The sequence below is a fragment of the Balaenoptera ricei genome, chromosome 4, assembly GCF_028023285.1.
Source record: "Balaenoptera ricei isolate mBalRic1 chromosome 4, mBalRic1.hap2, whole genome shotgun sequence".
Taxonomy (NCBI): Eukaryota; Metazoa; Chordata; class Mammalia; order Artiodactyla; family Balaenopteridae; genus Balaenoptera; species Balaenoptera ricei.
In genome coordinates this window covers 135,377,723-135,397,603 of record NC_082642.1, presented here as the reverse complement: position 1 = coordinate 135,397,603, position 19,881 = coordinate 135,377,723, and the positions used below count along the sequence as shown (strand labels likewise).

The 19,881-nt window shown below is 39.7% G+C and overlaps 1 protein-coding gene across 1 annotated transcript in view; it reads right to left on the bottom strand.

Annotated features, from left to right (window-relative positions):
- Positions 1 to 676: 676 nt before the first annotated feature.
- CXADR (CXADR Ig-like cell adhesion molecule) overlaps positions 677 to 19,881 on the bottom strand; it is a 59,672-nt gene continuing 40,467 nt past the window's right edge. Inside the window, exons 3-7 of the mRNA XM_059921384.1 lie at positions 15,873 to 16,077; positions 8,939 to 9,094; positions 7,873 to 7,995; positions 7,173 to 7,311; positions 677 to 4,953 (exon numbers count right to left, since the gene is read on the bottom strand). Of these exons, the coding sequence (XP_059777367.1) occupies positions 4,689 to 4,953; positions 7,173 to 7,311; positions 7,873 to 7,995; positions 8,939 to 9,094; positions 15,873 to 16,077 (888 nt within the window). The 3' untranslated portion in view covers positions 677 to 4,688. The remainder of the gene's footprint in view (positions 4,954 to 7,172; positions 7,312 to 7,872; positions 7,996 to 8,938; positions 9,095 to 15,872; positions 16,078 to 19,881) is intronic.

Here is a 19,881-nt window from a genome sequence, read left to right as displayed (position 1 = left end):
GTATAACTAGATGTGTGTGTATTTAATACAGATATGTATGCGCATTTTTAAAAATTTTATTTATTTATTTATGGCTGTGTTGGGTCTTCGTTTCTGGGCGAGGGCTTTCTCTAGTTGCGGCAAGCGGGAGCCACTCTTCATCGCGGTGCGCAGGCCTCTCACTATCGCAGCCTCTCTTGTTGCGGAGCACAGGCTCCAGACGCGCAGGCTCAGTAGTTGTGGCTCACGGGCCTAGTTGCTCCGCGACATGTGGGATCTTCCCAGACCAAGGCTCGAACCCATGTCCCCTGCATTGGCAGGCAGATTCTCAACCACTGCGCCACCAGGGAAGCCCCATGTACACGCATTTTTAATTCATCTGAAAAACTCTTGAATTTACACTGTAAATTGTGACACAGTAACAGAACTTTGGAGGTTTCAACCCCAAATACATTGTTATTTACTGTCATATAGATGCACAGGACTGGAGAAATTTCTATAAATATGTTTGATATGTTTTCATTGATGTTATTGTTCTGATCTTTACTTTGTTTAATAAAAGATGCAAAGGAGAGGGCAAAAGGAAACCCTGGCTCAGGAAAGCAGAGAGGAACAGTATAATGAAGCTTTATAAAGTAGACATTTTTTAATAAAAGGCACAATGAAGCCACACCATGAGGCAGAAAACTGCTTTCTTGATTTTATTTTTTTTTAAAGGTACACAAGGTCACAAAACCAGAGCAAGTTTTTGGCTTTTTTTTAAAACCAAATTTTGTTCTTACAAATTTCAAAATCTGCACCATTGGATATTTAAGCCAGAAACTTGAAATACAAAAAATCATTTCTGAAACTGACACTATCAATTCTCTACTTGCATATGTGAAGTGTCAAAATATTACTTCTCAGTAGTATAAGTGTATTTGTCACAGAAATTCACAGTTAGGGATGAAAATCAGTGAATCAGTGAATTGTGGTTCTCTTAACACTTGTGCCATTAAGTTAGTAGAAAACAGAGTTCTTTGGAGCTTTTAGTGTTCAGGGTCAAAACCAAATCCAACTGATATTCACACCACACTCTGAAATTACAAAATAGGGTATTTTGTAAAACTGGATTTTAATGAACAGTGAGAAGCCAAATGCAGCAAATATTTGCTGGTGTTACCATCCATAAGATAAACAGAACCACAATTCACCAATTTATTTATTACCCTTTCCTGCTTCTATTAGGTAGAATTTGTGCTCAGTTATAGACCATTTCAGTGTCAAATGAGTAAAAAAAATCTAACTACAGAACACGTTGTCTTTACTGCAAGAATAGCCAAAGGCATTTGAAATATTAAAACTTGCCCAGAACATTTATACTACTAAACACAGGAATATTATAAAGATATATATACATATATATAATATGTAATGTCACAAGCCACTAAAAAGTTAAAATTATGCCAACATTTTCTACAAACTACTCCTTACACGACACATCAAAGCAGTAACCACAAAAAATACGGACTTTTTCTGTTCACACTGGAATAAGGCATCTGAAAGCCCTATGTGGAGATGAAACAAGATTAGAAAAAAAACTTTAAACATTCATATAACTTCAGATTTACATGCTGCACGCACACAGAAAGACAGAGAATAGTTAAGAAGCCGTACATTACAGAATTTGACATCCAACTTCATGCAATGAGTTCTTTTCATATTTAATCAAAATGTTTATTTGCCCCTTCACTTGCTCCAAATTTCCAGAACTCAATCCTAAAAATTATCTTTTTAATAAAAACCAGGTATTAATTCATACCAATAATCTATTTGTGTTTCTTGAATTAACCTCCCCCTAAGACACAGTCTGTGTTTCCATTGTAACAACTTCCCGGCAGATAGCCCAAATTTAAAGAAAGTTATTTGGCCCGTTTATCAATAAGGTTTTTTGTTTTTGGCCTTCTAACAGGGAAATATTAGTAAGGTTGCCATAAGAAAAAGAAACCTGTAATCTACATATTCAAAGCACAGAATTACATCCTCTATGATATTTCTTTTGAAGAAGTTATCCTGCATAACTCAGAAAGATGGTGTCAAGTCTCTTAGGTATAAAGTAGAATGGAAGAGTTTTGCTTTGAAGGTTCAGTGCCATCCTTGACTGATGTTTGGCTTCTAGTGGAAATGCTTGAATAACAATTTTTTGTTGACTTGCTTGATGATTACCAATAGTAATTCTAGAACAAATACTTGATCTCTAGTTCACCAGAAACTACCACTGAGAATTATTTAGGAAGTTATCAGTACTATTTGACTTTTGGATTCACTGAAATTTACAATGAGTAGCTGGAGACATAAACCTAAAACTGAGTTCTGTCCTCTAAACTCAACCACATCCAGTAGGTCTCTTCAGGTCACAACAGTAGTTTTTTTTCCAAGCTTGTTTCTCAGGCTGTAGGTGGTAATGGCCCTGAACTGGAAGGGAGCGTTTCTGGAAGACATTCTGATTTACTTATAACCAAATACTAGACGAACTATGAAGTCTAAGGGAAGGAAAGCCTTACATATGTCCACCTTTTGTAGTAATTTCTACTCAGATTGATAGCCTAATTTTCATTATATGAAAACTGGGACTAGAGAGGACCAAAATTTTTATTAGTAATGTCTGTGCTCTGCTATTTATTTTTATAATATCTTATAAATTTTATTCATATGAAACAGACCAGAGGCCTGGTATTCAAAAATAGTTATTATTATAAAATCAGAAACACAGTCAAAAGAGTGTAGGGGATGTTGAAATTTTAAAAACTTTATGAGTAACACAATCAGTTAACTTGCATCCAAAAAGATCAGAAAAGAGGCAAGACTGAAAGTATGAGGATAGAAAGGTATCACAGTGATGCATTTTTAGGAACAGTACCTTCACCTCTAAGCACCTTTCAGGCGATAGCTAGCTCATAGGCACCAGAAATTCATAATAAAAACTAAATTACCCAAAAGGCACAGATGAAAATGTTAACACAAGAATAAAAGCAATATTATGTAATGTTAAAAACCTATTTTTAAAATGCTTCCAAATATGTAAAACTATACACGAATCCATTACACATTCAGGTTCAATTTACCATTAAAAAGTGTATACAATCCTCTGCCTAATCATAAACTCATGCCAACATTAATTTATAATGTAGCATTTACCACCACAGCACCCAAAGAGATGAACAGAAACCAACTCCCTACTAAAATCTAGGGAAAAGGTTTCAGAGCTAGTGAAATAATTTACTGCAGACCGTACTACTATAAAGAAACTGGTGGCTCATTCTACTCAATCCACACTCCCTCACAATCTTAAGGAAAGTACAATAAATTCACTTTCATCTACTAAAACAGTACTTAACACATTTGGCAGGTAGGAGTATTCCTTTTATTCCTTTTCCTTTCATTTCTCTCTTCTTTTTTTCTTTTTCTTTTTTTTTTAAGATTAAGTCACTTCCACAAAACTAAGACAAACTTTTCAAAGCTCAACTTGATTTTCTGCAACTACACAAGACATGCTGGCCATACAATAGCAAATGTACATCCTCCCAAGTCTGAAACACAGAATTGATAGAGGACACTTACTAGTTTAAAGTGTATTTCATCATTCTAAGTCTATGAAGAAAATATCCTCCAGGAACTGCATTCAAGAGGGTAATTTAAGATTACATTTCTAGAACATATAATGTACAATACCATCACAAAAACAAAAACAAAACACTGAATCAGGAAAAAAAATTTTAAATTTAGAACCAATAATTACGGAATTACAATCTGTAATTGTCAAATAATAAATGAGTTGTAAATTTTTCTTATTAGAAAAATATCACCTAAAGTGGAGGACCAGCATTTACTTGGGAATTGCAAAATACTACACTTCCCTGATAGCAGGTCACTGCTCTGAAGACCACCACAGGCCTCAGGGCATTGGAACATTAATCAACAAAATTCATCCTTACGACTGCACCATTAGTGTCATCGCTATATGTAGCTGACAACAAATGTTCTAAATGAATCAGACAAATGCTCCTTTATTTTAGCATACAGAAGAGCTTACTATGTCCCTGCTGCCCACAGCAATCTAGCAATTAAATACTTTAGTCATTTCATATACAAGGTTTATGAATTACTCAGAACTAGTGACTTCTAGTAGTGTTTTCTAGTTATTAGAGACTCTTCAAACACATTCAGAGTTTTCGAAGAAGCAAAAACAAGAACAAACATAAATCTACGTAAGTATTTTTGCCATGAATCTTTCTTTACCAATTTTGGCAGGGGGTTGCGGGGACACTACTGGGTCATAAATTATTGAAAAAAGCAATATAAAAATAACAGAAATTATAAAGTACCACTTTCAGATGATTCAAGTATCAACTTGGTATGCGTGTAAGTTCACCAATTTATTTCTTCACCTATGATTTCATATTCAAAGTGCCACAGCTGACTTAAGTATTGATAGTCAGAAACCTATAAAGTCAAGCTCTTAAAGGAAATATTATTTAGATGGTGAATTTGTCCTTAGAACTTTAATGCCTTTACTATTTCAATATAACCAAACAAAACTTTTTGAAGTATTATTCTTACAGTTTTTGGTTAACTTTTTATATATATATATATATTTTGAGGCTGGTAGCAAAAATTAAAACAGGTGTTCACATCTCAAGAGGAGAGCACAGATGAAGGGTACAGAGGCTCTATACTATGGACCCGTCCTTGCTCTGTGCTGGAATCATCACGGGCACCGCTCCCATCCTACTGAGATTAGGGGCAGCTACCTTAGCAGTTGGGAGAGTCGGACTCTGAGGATCGCGCTCAAAGTCTTCGCTTGGTACTTGGTTATACTGAGTCTTGGAATAGCCTTCCATGTTGGAAGGGGACATGGATCCCAGGGATGAGTGATTGCTGCCGAGGTAGCTTCTGGCAGTGGACGTACGGCTCTTTGGAGGAGGCACGTCTTCCCTAGAAATAAAGATCCCAATACACGTTCAAAGAACAAATTTCTAAAAACCTACAATATGTAAGCTATGAATCATGGGTAGGGAAGAGCCTCTATTTAAGCATTAAGTACATAAAATTGTGTGTGACACACAAAAAACAAGCACAATAAGGCATAATGTCATGAACTGTGTATCTGTCCCAAATTTATCATTTACAGTTTCTATCTTCACACACAATGAAATGTGTTTTTTACAAAAATGTGCGATTCTATAATGCTGTATTACAAAGAACTTCAAATATTTTCATATTCCAGTATCACTAATCAAGATAACCTGGTTACAGTCACATAACACTCTACAGTCAATAAAGCACTAACACCTACAGATATTTCTACCAAAAACAGAACAAGACAAAATATCCTTTTTATTATGAAAGTTACTCATCTTAAGACTTTAGCTGAAAACTTAGCAGATTGAAGTTTGCAAAAACTGAGAATTAGGCATAAGAATTTTCACACTAAGCACTGACATAGAATATATATCTGAGTTACTTCTGTGCATTTAAAAAATAAAAGTGCCCAGACCCACCAAATGTCAATTTTCTGGGTGTTACTTTGGTCATATGTTATTATTTTTACAAGTTCTATAATCCAATGTGCACTTCTAGTTAAGATCTACTGGTTTAGAATATTTAAAAAATAAAATAAAATCACATTACCCATAGTTCTATTAACTACCTATGTCACTTGATACAATCAGATCTTTAAAAAAAAAACCCAAAACCTTAACATCTCCATTTTTTGAAAACTTTATGCCTGTACTTTTTTTTTCTTTCACATTTTTATTGGTGTATAATTGCTTTACAACGTTATGTTAGTTTCTACTGTACAACAAAGGGAATCAGCTATATGCATACATATATCCCCATATCCCCCACCTCTTGAGCATCCCTCCCACCCTCCCTATTCCACCCCTCTAGGTGGTCACAAAGCATTCAGCTGATCTCCCTGTGCTATGTAGCTGCTTCCTACTAGCTACCTTATATTTGGTAGTGTATATATGTCCATGTTACTCTCTCACTTCCTCTCAGCTTACCCTTCCCCCTCCCTGTATCCTCAAGTCCATTCTCTACGTCTGCGTCTTTATTCCTGCCCTGCCACTAGGTTCATCAGAACCGTTTTTTTGTTTGTTTGTTTTTGGTTCCACATATATGTATTAGCATACGGTATTTGTTTTTCTCTTTCTGACTTACTTCACTCTGTATGACAGACTCTAGGTCCATCCACCTCACTACAAATAACTCAGTTTCGTTTCTTTTTATGGCTGAGTAATATTCCATTGTATATATGTGCCACATCTCCTTTATCCATTCATCTGTTGATGGACACTTATACTGCTTCCATGTCCTGGCTATTGTAAATAGAGCTGCAATGAACATTGTGGTACATGACTCTTTTTGAATTATGGTTTTCTCAGGGTATATGCCCACTAGTGGGATTGCTGGGCTGTATGGTAGTTCTATTTTTAGTTTTTTAAGGAACCTCCAACCTGTTCTCCATAGTGGCTGCGTCAATTTACATTTCACCCAACAGTGCAAGAGGGTTCCCTTTTCTCCACACCCTCTCCAGCATTTATTGTTTATAGATTTTTTTGATGATGGCCATTCTGACCGGTGTGAGGTGATACCTCATTGTAGTTTTGATTTGCATTTCTCTAATGATTAGTGATGTTGAGCATCTTTTCATGTGTTTGTTGGCAATCTGTATGCCTTCTTTGGAGAAATGTCTATTTAGGTCTTCCGCCTATTTCTGGATTGGGTTGTTTGTTTTTTTGATATTGAGCTGCATGAGCTGTTTGTATATTTTGGAGATTAATCCTTTGTCAGTTGCTTCATTTGCAAATATTTTCTCCCATACTGAGGGCTGTCTTTTCATCTTGTTTATGGTTTCCTTTGCTGTTTCATGCCTGTACTTTATTGGGAGAAGGTAGACAGTCTTGAGAAAAGCATTTTGCAATGGTTCTTAAAGTAGAGCCCAAAACGGGGGAGGAGGGCACAATGTAGGTTGGTTGGCTCCACACACTTGAAATAAGTAAAAGCTGTCAAATGTGTTGAGGGGAAGAGCTATAGCTCTTTCATCCAATTCTCATAGGGGCAAATGCTTCAGATGGTTAAGAGAATTAATGCTTTAGTGACATAATAAATTGCGTATACATCAGTCAACTCCTGTGTCACTTAATTACCTGATATCATGATGAACTTCCTTTTCGTACTTTTCTTCTCTGCGCTTTTTACGGCAGCAGAAGACGATAAGACCAATGAGCACTAGCGCCAGCAAAATTCCTACAATGGCTCCTGCAATTGTCCCAGCTCTATTTGAAGCTAGAATAAAATGTTAATAAGAAAATAATTAATATTAAAAAAAGCAAAACAAACAAACAAAAAAACTTCCATCTAGTCATATTGAAGGTAAGGATACACAATGACATTGATTTCATCGCACATACTAACGTTAAGAGACAAATTAGTTAGCTTTTTCTGATCTAGGGGAAAATCCACTAAAAGAACTTTCTTCTGAACTGTGTAAGCTATTTCAAGGATAAAAACAATAAAACCACTCTAAAAGATTTTAATATTCACAGCTATCTTGGTTGGCATATAAGAATGTTCTAAAAAGCTTGTCCTCACTTACACTGGCTAAATATGGTACAAGAGTCAATTTGACAACTCTTGCCTCTTTAATGTCACTACAATGATGAAGAAGGTTTTTATTAATAAAATGTAGTACTTTTTTTCTTTCCATGCTAGAAAAGCTAGCAACCAAGCCACAGAGGGCTTTGCTCAAAGTTAGCACCCCCTTGCCCTTAATACCCACACTCACTGATGGAACCAAAGGAGGCTGTATAAAGATAACACTATCACAGCAGAAAGAAGATAACTTACGAGGAACAACATCCAGGCGCAGCAGGCATTGATCAGAGCCCACTCTGTTTTTGACTGTACAGCTGTATGTCCCAGAGTATTCGGTAGTGGCATTTTTTACAGATATAACAGGTGAAGTCATTTCTATGAAAAGAAAGGGGGTAAGGGAGCAAAACCCATTTTTGCTGAGTTTTTAGTAAAGGCAAACTCTACTTGGTTGACAATCCAGGTAAAAGTGAGACAAACTGAAGCTACATACAGAACAAACTTGGCAAGACATGTGCATGTCTCCGGGATGCGAACGACTGTGCCTCTAGTTCATTTACGTCAAAGCCAAGGTAATCATGACCCCCTTCAGCCAGGCACAGAGAATCTCTGCTGAAGCAGAGCCACATTGATTATAAAAAAACATTCTGTGCCACAAAGGTTCTTAGGTGCAGCAGTAAGATTTACAAAATGTATTTCATCCCCCCAGACAGAAGAAACATAAAAGAAAGTTAGAGGCGGTTGTATTGTTCAGCCTCTTAGTTTGAAAAACAGAGGTGGAGAGAGATCCTGCTTAAGATCGGGGCAGGGTGGGAGGGAGGAGGGTGGAGCACGGTAACCAGTTTGAATAACAGGTTAATTATAACATACAGATGAGCAATCAGAGTTAACCAATTTGAATCTTTTTGGTTAGTCACAGCTGTTGTTTTGCTGTTTTCACAGACATGCCATGGTTAAATAACCATATCTTCAACATGAATCCAGGTAAAACACTCAAGATCCAGCTCTTGTTGTAACTTAACCACTAATTTATGATAATGAACAGTTTCCATCAATACTACCATCAATTAAAAAATATACAACAAAGAAACCAATTATAATATCCTAAATGGTGATCATTATAAAAATATCTCTTCACTTATACTATATGACACCAAGTTGTCATTATAAAACACTGACTAATTCCCATAGAATCCTGATTGCTCTGTCTAGAAAAGGGAAGGTATCTGGGGATTAAAAAATATACACTTACATGCACAAACCCTACTAGACTTAAGTCCAAATCAATGGCACACGATTCAAAGTGCGTAATCAGCAGTACCTGGTAACCATGAGGTTGGCAGTTTCTGTGAGTTGGACAATTTTTGCCATTCATATCGTAATGGGAGTGAACCTTCTCTTGGTTCACATTTTAGTTTAAAGTCACTTCCAATTTCTTCTGATCCATCAATGTAACATCTTGTACCTGAAGGCTTAACTGAGAAAAGAAAATAAGTTATAACTTTATACAACAGAACGGAATGTGTGTTTCTAATGATTACTTAAACACACAGCATGTCGCACAACCACTAACTCAATAGCAGGGGGTCCTGGGTTCAGAGCGGACAAGACTGAAAGACTGCAATAGGTTGCCAACGCCAGTTTACTCAGCTTGATCCAGCACAAAACAGGCAAGAACGATCTCAGGCAAGCAGCCGCTGCACAAGGCCAGGCAGCATCTCAGGTGTGGCTCTGTGCCCCTCCATCCCATGGGGCACATGTGAAAAAAGCAAGGGTGATGCGGGCTGGGCTACGACAGACTCAAGGAAGCTTCTTCCCCCCACCCGCCATTCCTAACCTGTTCTTCTACTTGGAGCTTGACATGTAGCCCTCTGGGACTATGTGCACTGTCACATCCCTCTCTGTGTGCTGTTAACCCAACAATCAGGGGGCTGACGATAAATTATGCTGATAAGAGGGACAATTCACTTAGTACAGCAAGGACCAATTATTTCCCACATTTACAGCAATCCAAAACCACCCAGAGAGCAGTGTTATAAAAAGGCAGATCTGAGGTTATATTCCAGGTCTCTCCGGGTAACCACTTAGAGCAGCTGTTAACTCCATTATGTGGAACCCACCTCAACACTAGGTTAACACCCTGGAAGTTCATACTCCCTTGTTGAACAGCACTAAGGCATAATACACATACAATAAAATTAACACATTTTAATCATGTGAGCTGATCACTTTCAACACAAAGCACCACTCCAATCCTCTCCCAAGCAATTTCCCGCAAGCTGACTGCAGTTGATCTCACTGCACAATCCTGGTCCCAGACAGCAGCTGATCAGATTTCTATTGCTATAGATTAGTTCTGCTTCTTTGTGAGTCCTATAAATGGAAAAATACAGTATGCACTTTTGCTTCTTTTATTCATCGTAAGGCTTTTAAGACTGATCCAATTGATCTGTGTTGTTGTATATATATCAGTAGTCCGTTCTTTCTTACTACCGAGTTGTATCCCATTGCTTGTTCATTCAGGTATTGATGCACACTGTTTCCTGTCTTGGGGCTACTGTTAAAGCCTAATGAGCTAAACTGACCAGGAGCAGGTGTGAAGTCTGTGGAAACCAGATTGACCGGCGAGGAGGCGCTATGAGGAGTTGTGACAGGGGAGAGAGGGATTCTGAAGGCTCTGAGAAGAGTCTTCTAGAGGCAGAGATAAGTTCTGAATCTGATGCCATTTCTGAGGCAGGATTAGGCGAAGCGGGGATTAAACTGGAGACGAGGGCCATTTAGCAACCTGAGTACCCCCAGTAAAGGCTGAGTAGTGCAAAGTGGGTCTGGGGGCAACAATGAGGAGACAGCAGTAGGCTATAGTTTACCAGCGTTCCACGACCTTGGGAGAGCAACATTCCCCATAAACCCTGTACCTGGCTCTATTTGCATCTCTCCTCCCAGTCTGATAAATGGCAGGACTGCTTTTCTTCTGTTTTTCTGATTTTCATTCTTTCAAGTCTTGGGTGGGCTTTTATTCTTTCACTACTAAGAATAAGTGTGAATGGGTTTTACAGTTTGGCACTACGTGAACAGTTTGAACAACACTGCTTGTAAATACTGGTATGTTTTCCTTTTTCATATCAGGTAAGTAAATGTTTAACTCTATAAGAAAGTGTCAAACTGTTTTCCAAATCCGGCTGACAGGGTCTGTCATACGCAGTGGGGCATCTTTACCTAAGGTTGTCAATCATGATCTCACTTCACACATTTCCTGGTAATTCTTAAATTTAATTGGATTTCTCCCCTTGGTTACTACTTACACTTTTTAGTAAGGATCAACAGATGCATTTAACTGCGCTGTTGACTTTCCTAAGCAAATCTCTTTCTTTTTCAGATTGACCAGTTGCCCTGGACATTACATCAACTGGACTTTTGAATCAGTTTTGCGCATTATTTCATCCTCTGAGTCTTCAACAAAATGAGCCTTGTTCTCCATTTCTTCAAACTACCAATAAATCCTTTATTACACAAACTAGCAGTAAGTGAGATACTGAAGCAATGCTTTGGACATCACACTTCTATTGGTAATACAGCGTTCTAACCCTAACACCTCTTCTTTTCTACTGAAAAATGTCCCCTCCCCAAACATATCCAATAACAGGCAGTTGTTTAAAGTGGCTGCTCAGGAAATCAGGGTCCCACTGAGTTTGAGATTTCAACATACTCTATGCACAGCAGAACGAGATTTTTACCAGCACTGGTTCTGAGCGGTGCTTAGGAGCGGCTGCCTGCTTTCCATTGGGTGGAGAAAGCGCAAGTCTTTTACATGCCAGCCCCACCATTATAAAGCCGGGAAGATGAACTCCTAATCCACGGCACTTAGCTGAATTGAAAGAAAGAGGAAACCACAGAAGGAACAAAAATAAAGTCTTACCCACTAATGTTTCTTTGGTCTGGGGCTCCAGGATATCTAGCTATTGTCCTCAGAACATCTGCCACCATGATCACTAGCAGAGCTAATAAAAAGTCCTTCTCAGTTAAGGGTACGTGGCCGTCAACTTGTATTCGGTCAGTGTCCCACCGATTTAGCAATGCTGTGCTCCGTCTGTGTATTATATCATCATCCCTCCATGCTAGCGGCCGACTGTCTCAGTCTATAGGAAACACTCTAAATCTCTATTTGGGACAGAATATGCTTGGATCATCATGTCATCCATCCAGGAATATTTTTGCTTAGTTCAAAATACCTTGACTCCTGGCAAAATCCATGCATAGATGCTAAAAATCAATGGGCAAAAGTTTGAGGAGAAACAAGATATTTGCATAGTCTTAAAGTGGCTCCCCCACTGGGATTTTTTTTTTTAACATCTTTATTGGAGTATAATTGCTTTACAATGTTGTGTTAGTTTCTGCGGTATAACAAAGTGAATCAGCTGTATGTATACGTATATCCTCATATCCCCTCCCTCTTGCGTCTCCCTCCCACCCTCCCTATCCCAAACCTCTAGGTGGTCACAAAGCACCGAGCTGATCTCCCTGTGCTGTGCGGCTGCTTCCACTAGCTATTTTACATCTGGTAGTGTATATATGCCCATGTTACTCTCTCACTTCATCCCATCTTACCCTTCCCCCTCCCCATGTCCTCAAGTCCATTCTCTATGTCTGTGTCTTTATTCCTGTCCTGTCCCTAGGTTCGTCCTTAGGTTCATCAGAACCATTTCTTTTTTTTTAGATTCCATATATATGTGTTAGCATACGGTATTTGTTTTTCTCTTTCTGACTTACTTCACTCTTTATGACAGACTCTAGGTCCATCCACCTCATACAAATAACTCAATTTCATTTCTTTTTATGGCTGAGTAATATTCCACTGTATATACGTGCCACATCTTCTTTATCCATTCATCTGCTGATGGACACTTAGGTTGCTTCCATGTCCTGGCTATTGTAAATAGAGCTGCAATGAACCTTGTGGTACATGACTCTTTTTGAATTATGGTTTTCTCAGGGTATATGCCCAGTAGTGGGATTGCTGGGTCATATGGTGGTTCTATTTTTAGTTTTTTAAGGAACCTCCATACTGTTCTCCATAGTGGTTATATCAATTTACATTCCCACCAACATGGGATTATTTTTTAATCCCAGAGGGAAAAGTAGTAATTTTATAGCGGAGAAACCTATCAGGTAAAACTGAAACCAAGTGATCATGGTTAACAATAAGACAGGACATCATGCGCCCCCTGACATTAACTGGAGACTACAGATGTCAACGCAGCAGGGATCTTAGATTTGACCCCAGCACAAAAAGGCATTAACAGGAAACTGTGAAATTCAAATTAGGCCTGTAGTTTAGTTAATATTATTGTCCCAACATTAATCTCTTGCTTTTGGTAGTTGTATTATGATTTTATAAAATGTTAACATTAGGAAAAATTAGGTTATGGGTATACCCTCAGGAACTTTCTGGTATTTTTGCAACTTTTCTGTAAAACCAAAATTATTTCAGAATAAAAAGTTGAAAAAAAATCCCAGTGTCGACTGAGTCCCCACACATGCTGTTGTCACGTGTTCTTGTGACGTGGGTGCAGTCTGAGCGTACCATATACACACATGAAGGAAAGTTAACTGTGCGTGCTCTCCTCTGCAGAACAACCCAGTCTATTTATACCAAAAGGTCTCAATAATAGGCTTTTTCAGAGTTCTCAGGGAAGGTGATGGTAATGTGTGGCCACCATATTAACCCTCTGTCAATTCCCTTTGTTATCATCACCCCTGTCCAGTTTCTTTCCTGAGTTGCATCCACATATACGTCTGGTGTATCTGAAAGAGCAAGGTGGGCCCCAGCCATGGAACGAGGGATAGCAACATACCACCCCTCACACCGAGGCAGCTAACGGTCCACACAGCGCCCGTGGCTCACCGAACGAGCTTTCATTACTCTGTGAACACCATGGTGGCATCTTCAGGTTTCCCACAAACGAACCAAAGTATCAGGCAGAGCCTCTGACAGTGAACCAAGCAAGAGGTCCACTGGACTGCCATTCAGTCTGGTCCCTAGAGGGCACTTTATTTAATCTTTCCTCCAGACTGTCTAAGCAGAATTTTCAGAAAAAAGCGAGCAAATTAGGCTTCTGTCCAGCTCTCACTTTCGAGAGAAACTTCTAATGTTTTCTCCCACAGTGGTCATGACTCACCTGGAAACACGGAAGAGATAAAGAAATTCTCCTCTGGCTCTGAGACAGCCTCCAGGTCAGAGGATTAGTCATCCCCACTTCCCTTCAGCAGCCACTGCCCCCACTCTCCCCTACCCCTCATTTTAATCCCTCTCTCCCTCCCTAATTTGACTTCAGGGTTTGCTTGCCCACGGTGATGCCCCACGGAGCTAACAAAAGGAGTTACTGTGTCAATGCTTCCCACAGATCTAGGCTGAGGAATAAGATATCAGGGGTGTGAGGTTTAATGTAAAAGGCCATCCCTCCTGCCCGACAGTCACGGCTGCTGCCTCAGTGTGCCCGGCCAGAGCCTGTTCCTAAGGGATCTCTCTCTCTCTCCCTCTCACACACATTCACACAGCGCCTGTGCACACCTCTTCTGGGAACATGTGCCAATCGCATTCCTCCCAGTGTACCTGTCCCCATCAGACAGGGATTTCACAATAAATAATTCTGATAAATATGTATAGTCTGCTTGGTACAGCATGAACTAGTAAAATTTTCATATATATCCTAACTCAGTGCTTCCTGGAGAGCAGTGCTTAAAGAAGATATACTCAGGGTTATAATTCCAGGTATGCCTGGGCTAAGAGTTCAGACAAATTATTAAACTTTACCTGCCTTCATATTTATAAAAAAAGAAAGGCAACTCCATGTTCGCTGAATGTAGACACAAAAGGTTAGAATTTCCAATGTTACCATATTCCTTTTTCTGGTTCCTTGTTCAGGTTCACTTGCTTTCATACCACAGACATATTCTGAATGAGTTCCATTTAGCATGGAGTGCCCTTTACCAGGACCCCCTTGTGTGCCCCCCTCAGTGATGTTGCCAGAAGACTGCCTTACCAACCAAGACAACCCCTGGAGTTGCCATTGGGGTGCAAAGAAATCCGCATTCTTATTCCTAATCTCTACCTGCTCTGATATTCATTCTTTAGAAAAGAATGCTACTCAGGATGAGTCTGGAACCCAACGTGCTTAACCTCTCTGCTCAGTTTCTAAAACAAAAGGAACAAAAGGTAGAAGTTGATGTGGTGGGGAGTTGTCCAGATTAGTTATTTCCAGGGGTATGGCAGGTGATTCCAGCAACCAGCATTTCCCACATAAAGTGGGTGCCCAAGTGTCCCCCAAACCTGACACCTTAGGTCGCAGGGGAATTTACTGTCACTGAATAGTGCTAGACAGTTGAGATTTTCTACATGGCAGCCATTGTAATTTTGGGTCAAGCCCACCACGATAAGATTTTAGAAGTATATTTATGAACAGTACCTTTCAGAGTTTCTCAATTTGCAGCGGTAAAGAGTGCTTGTGCATGACCACAGAATCTAGAGAAGGATAACAAACTCTGCGGCTTTGACTGTTTATAGAGCAGTTTATACATATCTCCTTCTTAACTACCCTGGAGAGCTGCATCTTAGTGGCCACCCGTCTAATCTCCTCACTTTAAGGATGAAAAACAGTGATGCTCACGGAGGTTAAAGGACTATCTAAGGTCTAAAGGCCTTACGCCAATGCAATATTCCAGCTACTATGTTCCGTCTTCTCCGTTCTAAATGCTCCAATTATTCATCATAGGAACCTCATTTATTCTTTGGGAAATGCAGTTCGAAAAAGCTTAAGGCACACGTCACAATTTTGAGCTGAATAAGACTGCAAAGAGATTTAACGATAATTATTTTTATGTTTCGAAAATGTAGGCTGAGGCCCAGGAAATGAAGAGGTTCTATTTAATTCTCAGGGCAAACCTGAGAACAATGGGAAAAGCCTGGATCCCCTAACTCCTGCTTTTGGGTTCTTCTCCCATATCACAGAACTCCTTCGTTTACTTTCAAATGCTTTCATGAACTTCACAAAGAAGTTGGTCGCTTATTTTTCCTATCCAAAAAAAAAAAAAAAAAGGTAGCTTTATGTTTTATGCTATTAGAGGACATCATTAGAATTATGTCAAGTATTTAAAATTATTACTCTAAAAAACCTAAGCTTTGTCTCACATAAATGCTGCCACTATAATACTGTGACCACTCACCCTGTTAATAAGCAACATTATTACAAATAACTTACCAAGAACTGTCAGCTGAATCTTCTTATTCCCAACACCGGGAGCTTTTTTCACTTTGCACTGGTATGTGCCAATATCTGACAACTGTAAATTTGTTACATTTATTGATGCATCACCAGATTTGAGATCAGTACTTGTAAAATGTACTCGTCCCTTGAGATCTTGATAGTAGTCATCATAAATTTTGTCTCCAGAATATAAAATAATCTAAAAGAAAGCCAAGATAAGACAAGGAAAAAACAAACAAGCAAGCAAACTCTCTGTCTCATTAAAGGAGCTCTGGATACACCATGGTACTGTAGGATGCAAAAAAAAAAGAATAAGAACACAGTATCATGAGGAATCTACAGTTATTCAAATCACAGGTTAAGAAAAAGGAAAGAAACCACAATATGATCCTTAAGTATGGTCACACACTGTCATTGTAAATGGGGAAACCAAGACCGCCACATGATTAAGTAATGTAGCCCTCTATCAGACAGCCATTCGGTGAGTGACCGCAAGAGCATGGATTTGTGAATTCTGATACACTCTATTTTCAGCTGCCTCAGAGGATGCAGTATGCCAATCAACTGTATAAAATCAGGTACAAACCACCACTACTCCCCAAAAAGGGCTTATGATAATTTACCCGTGGAACTTAAAAACAAAAAAAGACAACATTTTTTGTCTTAATATACTAAGTTGGAGGCACTCGAAGGTTCCAGACTCTAATGGATAAAATAATAAAATAAACCTGTTAAGATGTGTGTGCCCAGCCAGGTTAACAGGACCTTCCAATTAATCTGTGACTAAGAGCAAAGACCTTTCCTAATTCCACTAAGTTTTCTGAACCACTGTTAGGGGCTTTGATGGAAATAACTAAAGGCTAGATTTAGAGGGAAAATAAATTCTGCTAAACTTGACTTGGAAGAGAACTTATAACAGTCATCTCTAACTATCACTAAAATTAATTGAACACACTTTATAATTTTTCATTCGCTAGTAAAATCCTTCACTCTGGCCATCTGAGACCCAAGGGCCAAAGAGCAGTGGTACCGAAGTCAAATAATAATCAGAAAAGACAACTACAGTCTACATCCTGCAAATAATTTTTTATGAGATGTTTATTATGAACAATAAGATCAGAATCAGTGCCATCTGTAGGAATTTCTCCAGGGCACAGACTTGGGTTCTTCTATTATCACCTCCCCTACCATGCGGACCCCACCCCCAATTCACTAAAGATCTTTTGCTTGTATAAAGTGTCTGCATTGCAGACACACTCAATACCGGTTCGCTAATAAAAGAAGCAGTCGAAGGGTCCACAGCTGACTTACTGCGTAAAACAAGCCATCACTTTGCTCCATCTTCTCCCCACACCCGCTTGACAACAGCAACGTGGAGAATTCCTCAAATGAGACAGTGTCTCTTCCTCTATATTACACTGTGGACTCTCCTGAGCCACAAAGGTCAGTCCCTCATTTTGCTACACCCACACTTCAGCAGTCTTTCAAGGAGGGCCTGACAAATAAAATGTGTCTCCACTGTCAGTCATTTTTGTAAACTCACTTAATGTTTTCCCATGAAAACAGTCTTATAAACAGTAGTTAAGAAATGGGGAAGTAACATTTACCAGGCAATTTTGATTCCTCTTTACAACCCAGCAGCGATGGAGGCTCTATCCACATTTAACCTTTAACCTGAGGAAAGCAGCGGCTGTCACAGACCTGCTCTCCCAAAGCCACACAGCTGAGATGCAAACCAGATCCATTTGGCCTGGCACTGTATACTGACTGACTTTATAAACATTTCTTTACGACTTACAGGCTTACGAAATGCTAATGCATACAGTATTTCAGAGAATTCGTACCACAATCCTGAGGCAGGTGTACTTGTTCCTATTTTACACATGAGGAACAGAGGAGGTAGTACACGTTAGTGCAGAGGATAATCAAGTGCGGGCTGGGGGGTGGCGGGTGGGGCAAGGTCAGAGAGACCGGGGTTCAGACCCCCAGCTGTGTCTATTGCCAGCTGCGTGACCCTGGGCATGTTCCTTCAAATCCCTGGGCCTCATTTCCCTCCTCCTCACATGTATAATCATCCTCATTCCGGGATGCTGTTTTAAGGCTTAAATAAGTATATATAATTAAAGTATATAAAACACTGCCCAGCACACAGTAAGTGCACAGTTCATGGTAACTGTTTGCTGACTAAAGAGATCACACAGGCAATGAGGATGGAAATTTCTCCAGCCCAGTCCCCCACCGCACTGCCTGCTAGCTTAAGAATATTAAAATAAGGATTTAGCGAGCATTATAATGTAGCTGAAATTCTATGTAAGCATCCTCTTCTGCATCAATCTCTCCCTAGCCCTTCTTTCTTTCGGTCTTTCCTTTACTGTGTTTTAGGTTAGAGGCTAGGCTTCTAATCCAGAAATGGACACTTCAACCCAGTCCCTAGTTTCACACTTGTCTCACAAGTCCTGTAGGCAGCAAGGCTGGGCCTCCCACTCAGCACAGAAGTCCTTGGGTTCTCCTTACATGAATAGAAACGCAAGGCTACAGGGCACGCTGGACTTCTTGGTCTCGAGACGTACCTGGTCACAGGGCTTCACCCATGAGTCTTAAGCCAGAAGCATTTATGACCTGTGCTCTCCATTCAGGCATCTTAACCATGGAACCAGAGTCCTGGACTCTAAAGGGGGATGGGCACTGCACTGGCAAGGGAGTCCGGGGTGTGTAGGACCTCAGGTAGAAGCCTGCGCTCAGGGTGCTGGCACTGCCATGGAAAGAGAGAGCGGATGAAGAGCAAGATGGGAGGGGACAGGGTATCTGGGCTGAGTACACAGGATGAGTCAGGCTCAATTTATTTTGCTTAGGGGGAGAGAAGGAAGTTCTAGTACCAGAATCAGGGCAGAGATAGATCGTTGGAGGGGGTGGCCCTAGACATTTACAACTTGGGAAAGCACCTTAATTTTTTTCTTCACAAATACATCATGGACAGACTGCTTGTATTTGCCAAAAATAGTTAATTACCTAACTGCACTGATTCAGCCATTAAACGGCTGGATAACCCCTTCTTTAATATGGACCATAAGTAAAAATTTCTCTTCCAAATATATTATATATATTATAATATTCCTCCAAATATTTGAACTTCTTTTTCTCTCCCTGGTTTAATATAATTTATTAACACTGATTTTTTAAAATTAAATATATCAGGCGAAGCTAATATGAAGCACTCTAAATTAGTGGAATATTCTGGTACCATTAAAAGGCAAAGCGTGATATGTGTATTTGGAGATGAGGTTGAAATCGTGCCCCAAAGGGTTAACAGAAACTGGTGACTAACAGGAATTCTTGAGCTTGTCTTAGAGAACAGCACATAAGAGCACAGCTTGTTCAAAACCCCTCCATTTGTACCCTACCTCCACTGACCCAGCTCGCCTTAATTATTTTTTAACTCCTTAACCACCTTTATAGATAATGCTGATGTATGGGTCACATAGTGATTGGGGGGCTTAAGTTGTTTTCCAGGGACTGGGAGTTGGCTTCTGTCCAGTTCAAGCCGGCTAAGGTTGGTTGGGACCACCGACCCTAAAACTGAGTTTGGGCAGGTGTCCATTGAATGACCTTTTGACGTCAGAGGGCTGAAAACTCCACCCTCAATCATGCTAAGTGCCTCCATTTCTGAACATGGATCTCAAGAAAAAGCATGTAACTAAGATGTACCTGCACAGAACACTGATGACCTCACCTTTCCCTACCTCCAAACACCCTTCCCCATGCCTAAGACCACCCTGCATCTTTATTTCATATATATGTCAAGCCCTTGCCTTCAGGGAGGCAGGTCTGAGATTTGTTCTGTCTCCTCACTTGGCTGCCTTGTGAATAACTCTTTCTCAGCTGCAAACCTTGGCATCTCAGCTCTTGTCTTTCAAGCATCTGTCTTGCTGCAAGTCAGGCAAAGGAACCTGGTTAAGTAACAAGGTTATTGGGCAATTTTTCTCCTTTGTGCTACTTTTGGCTT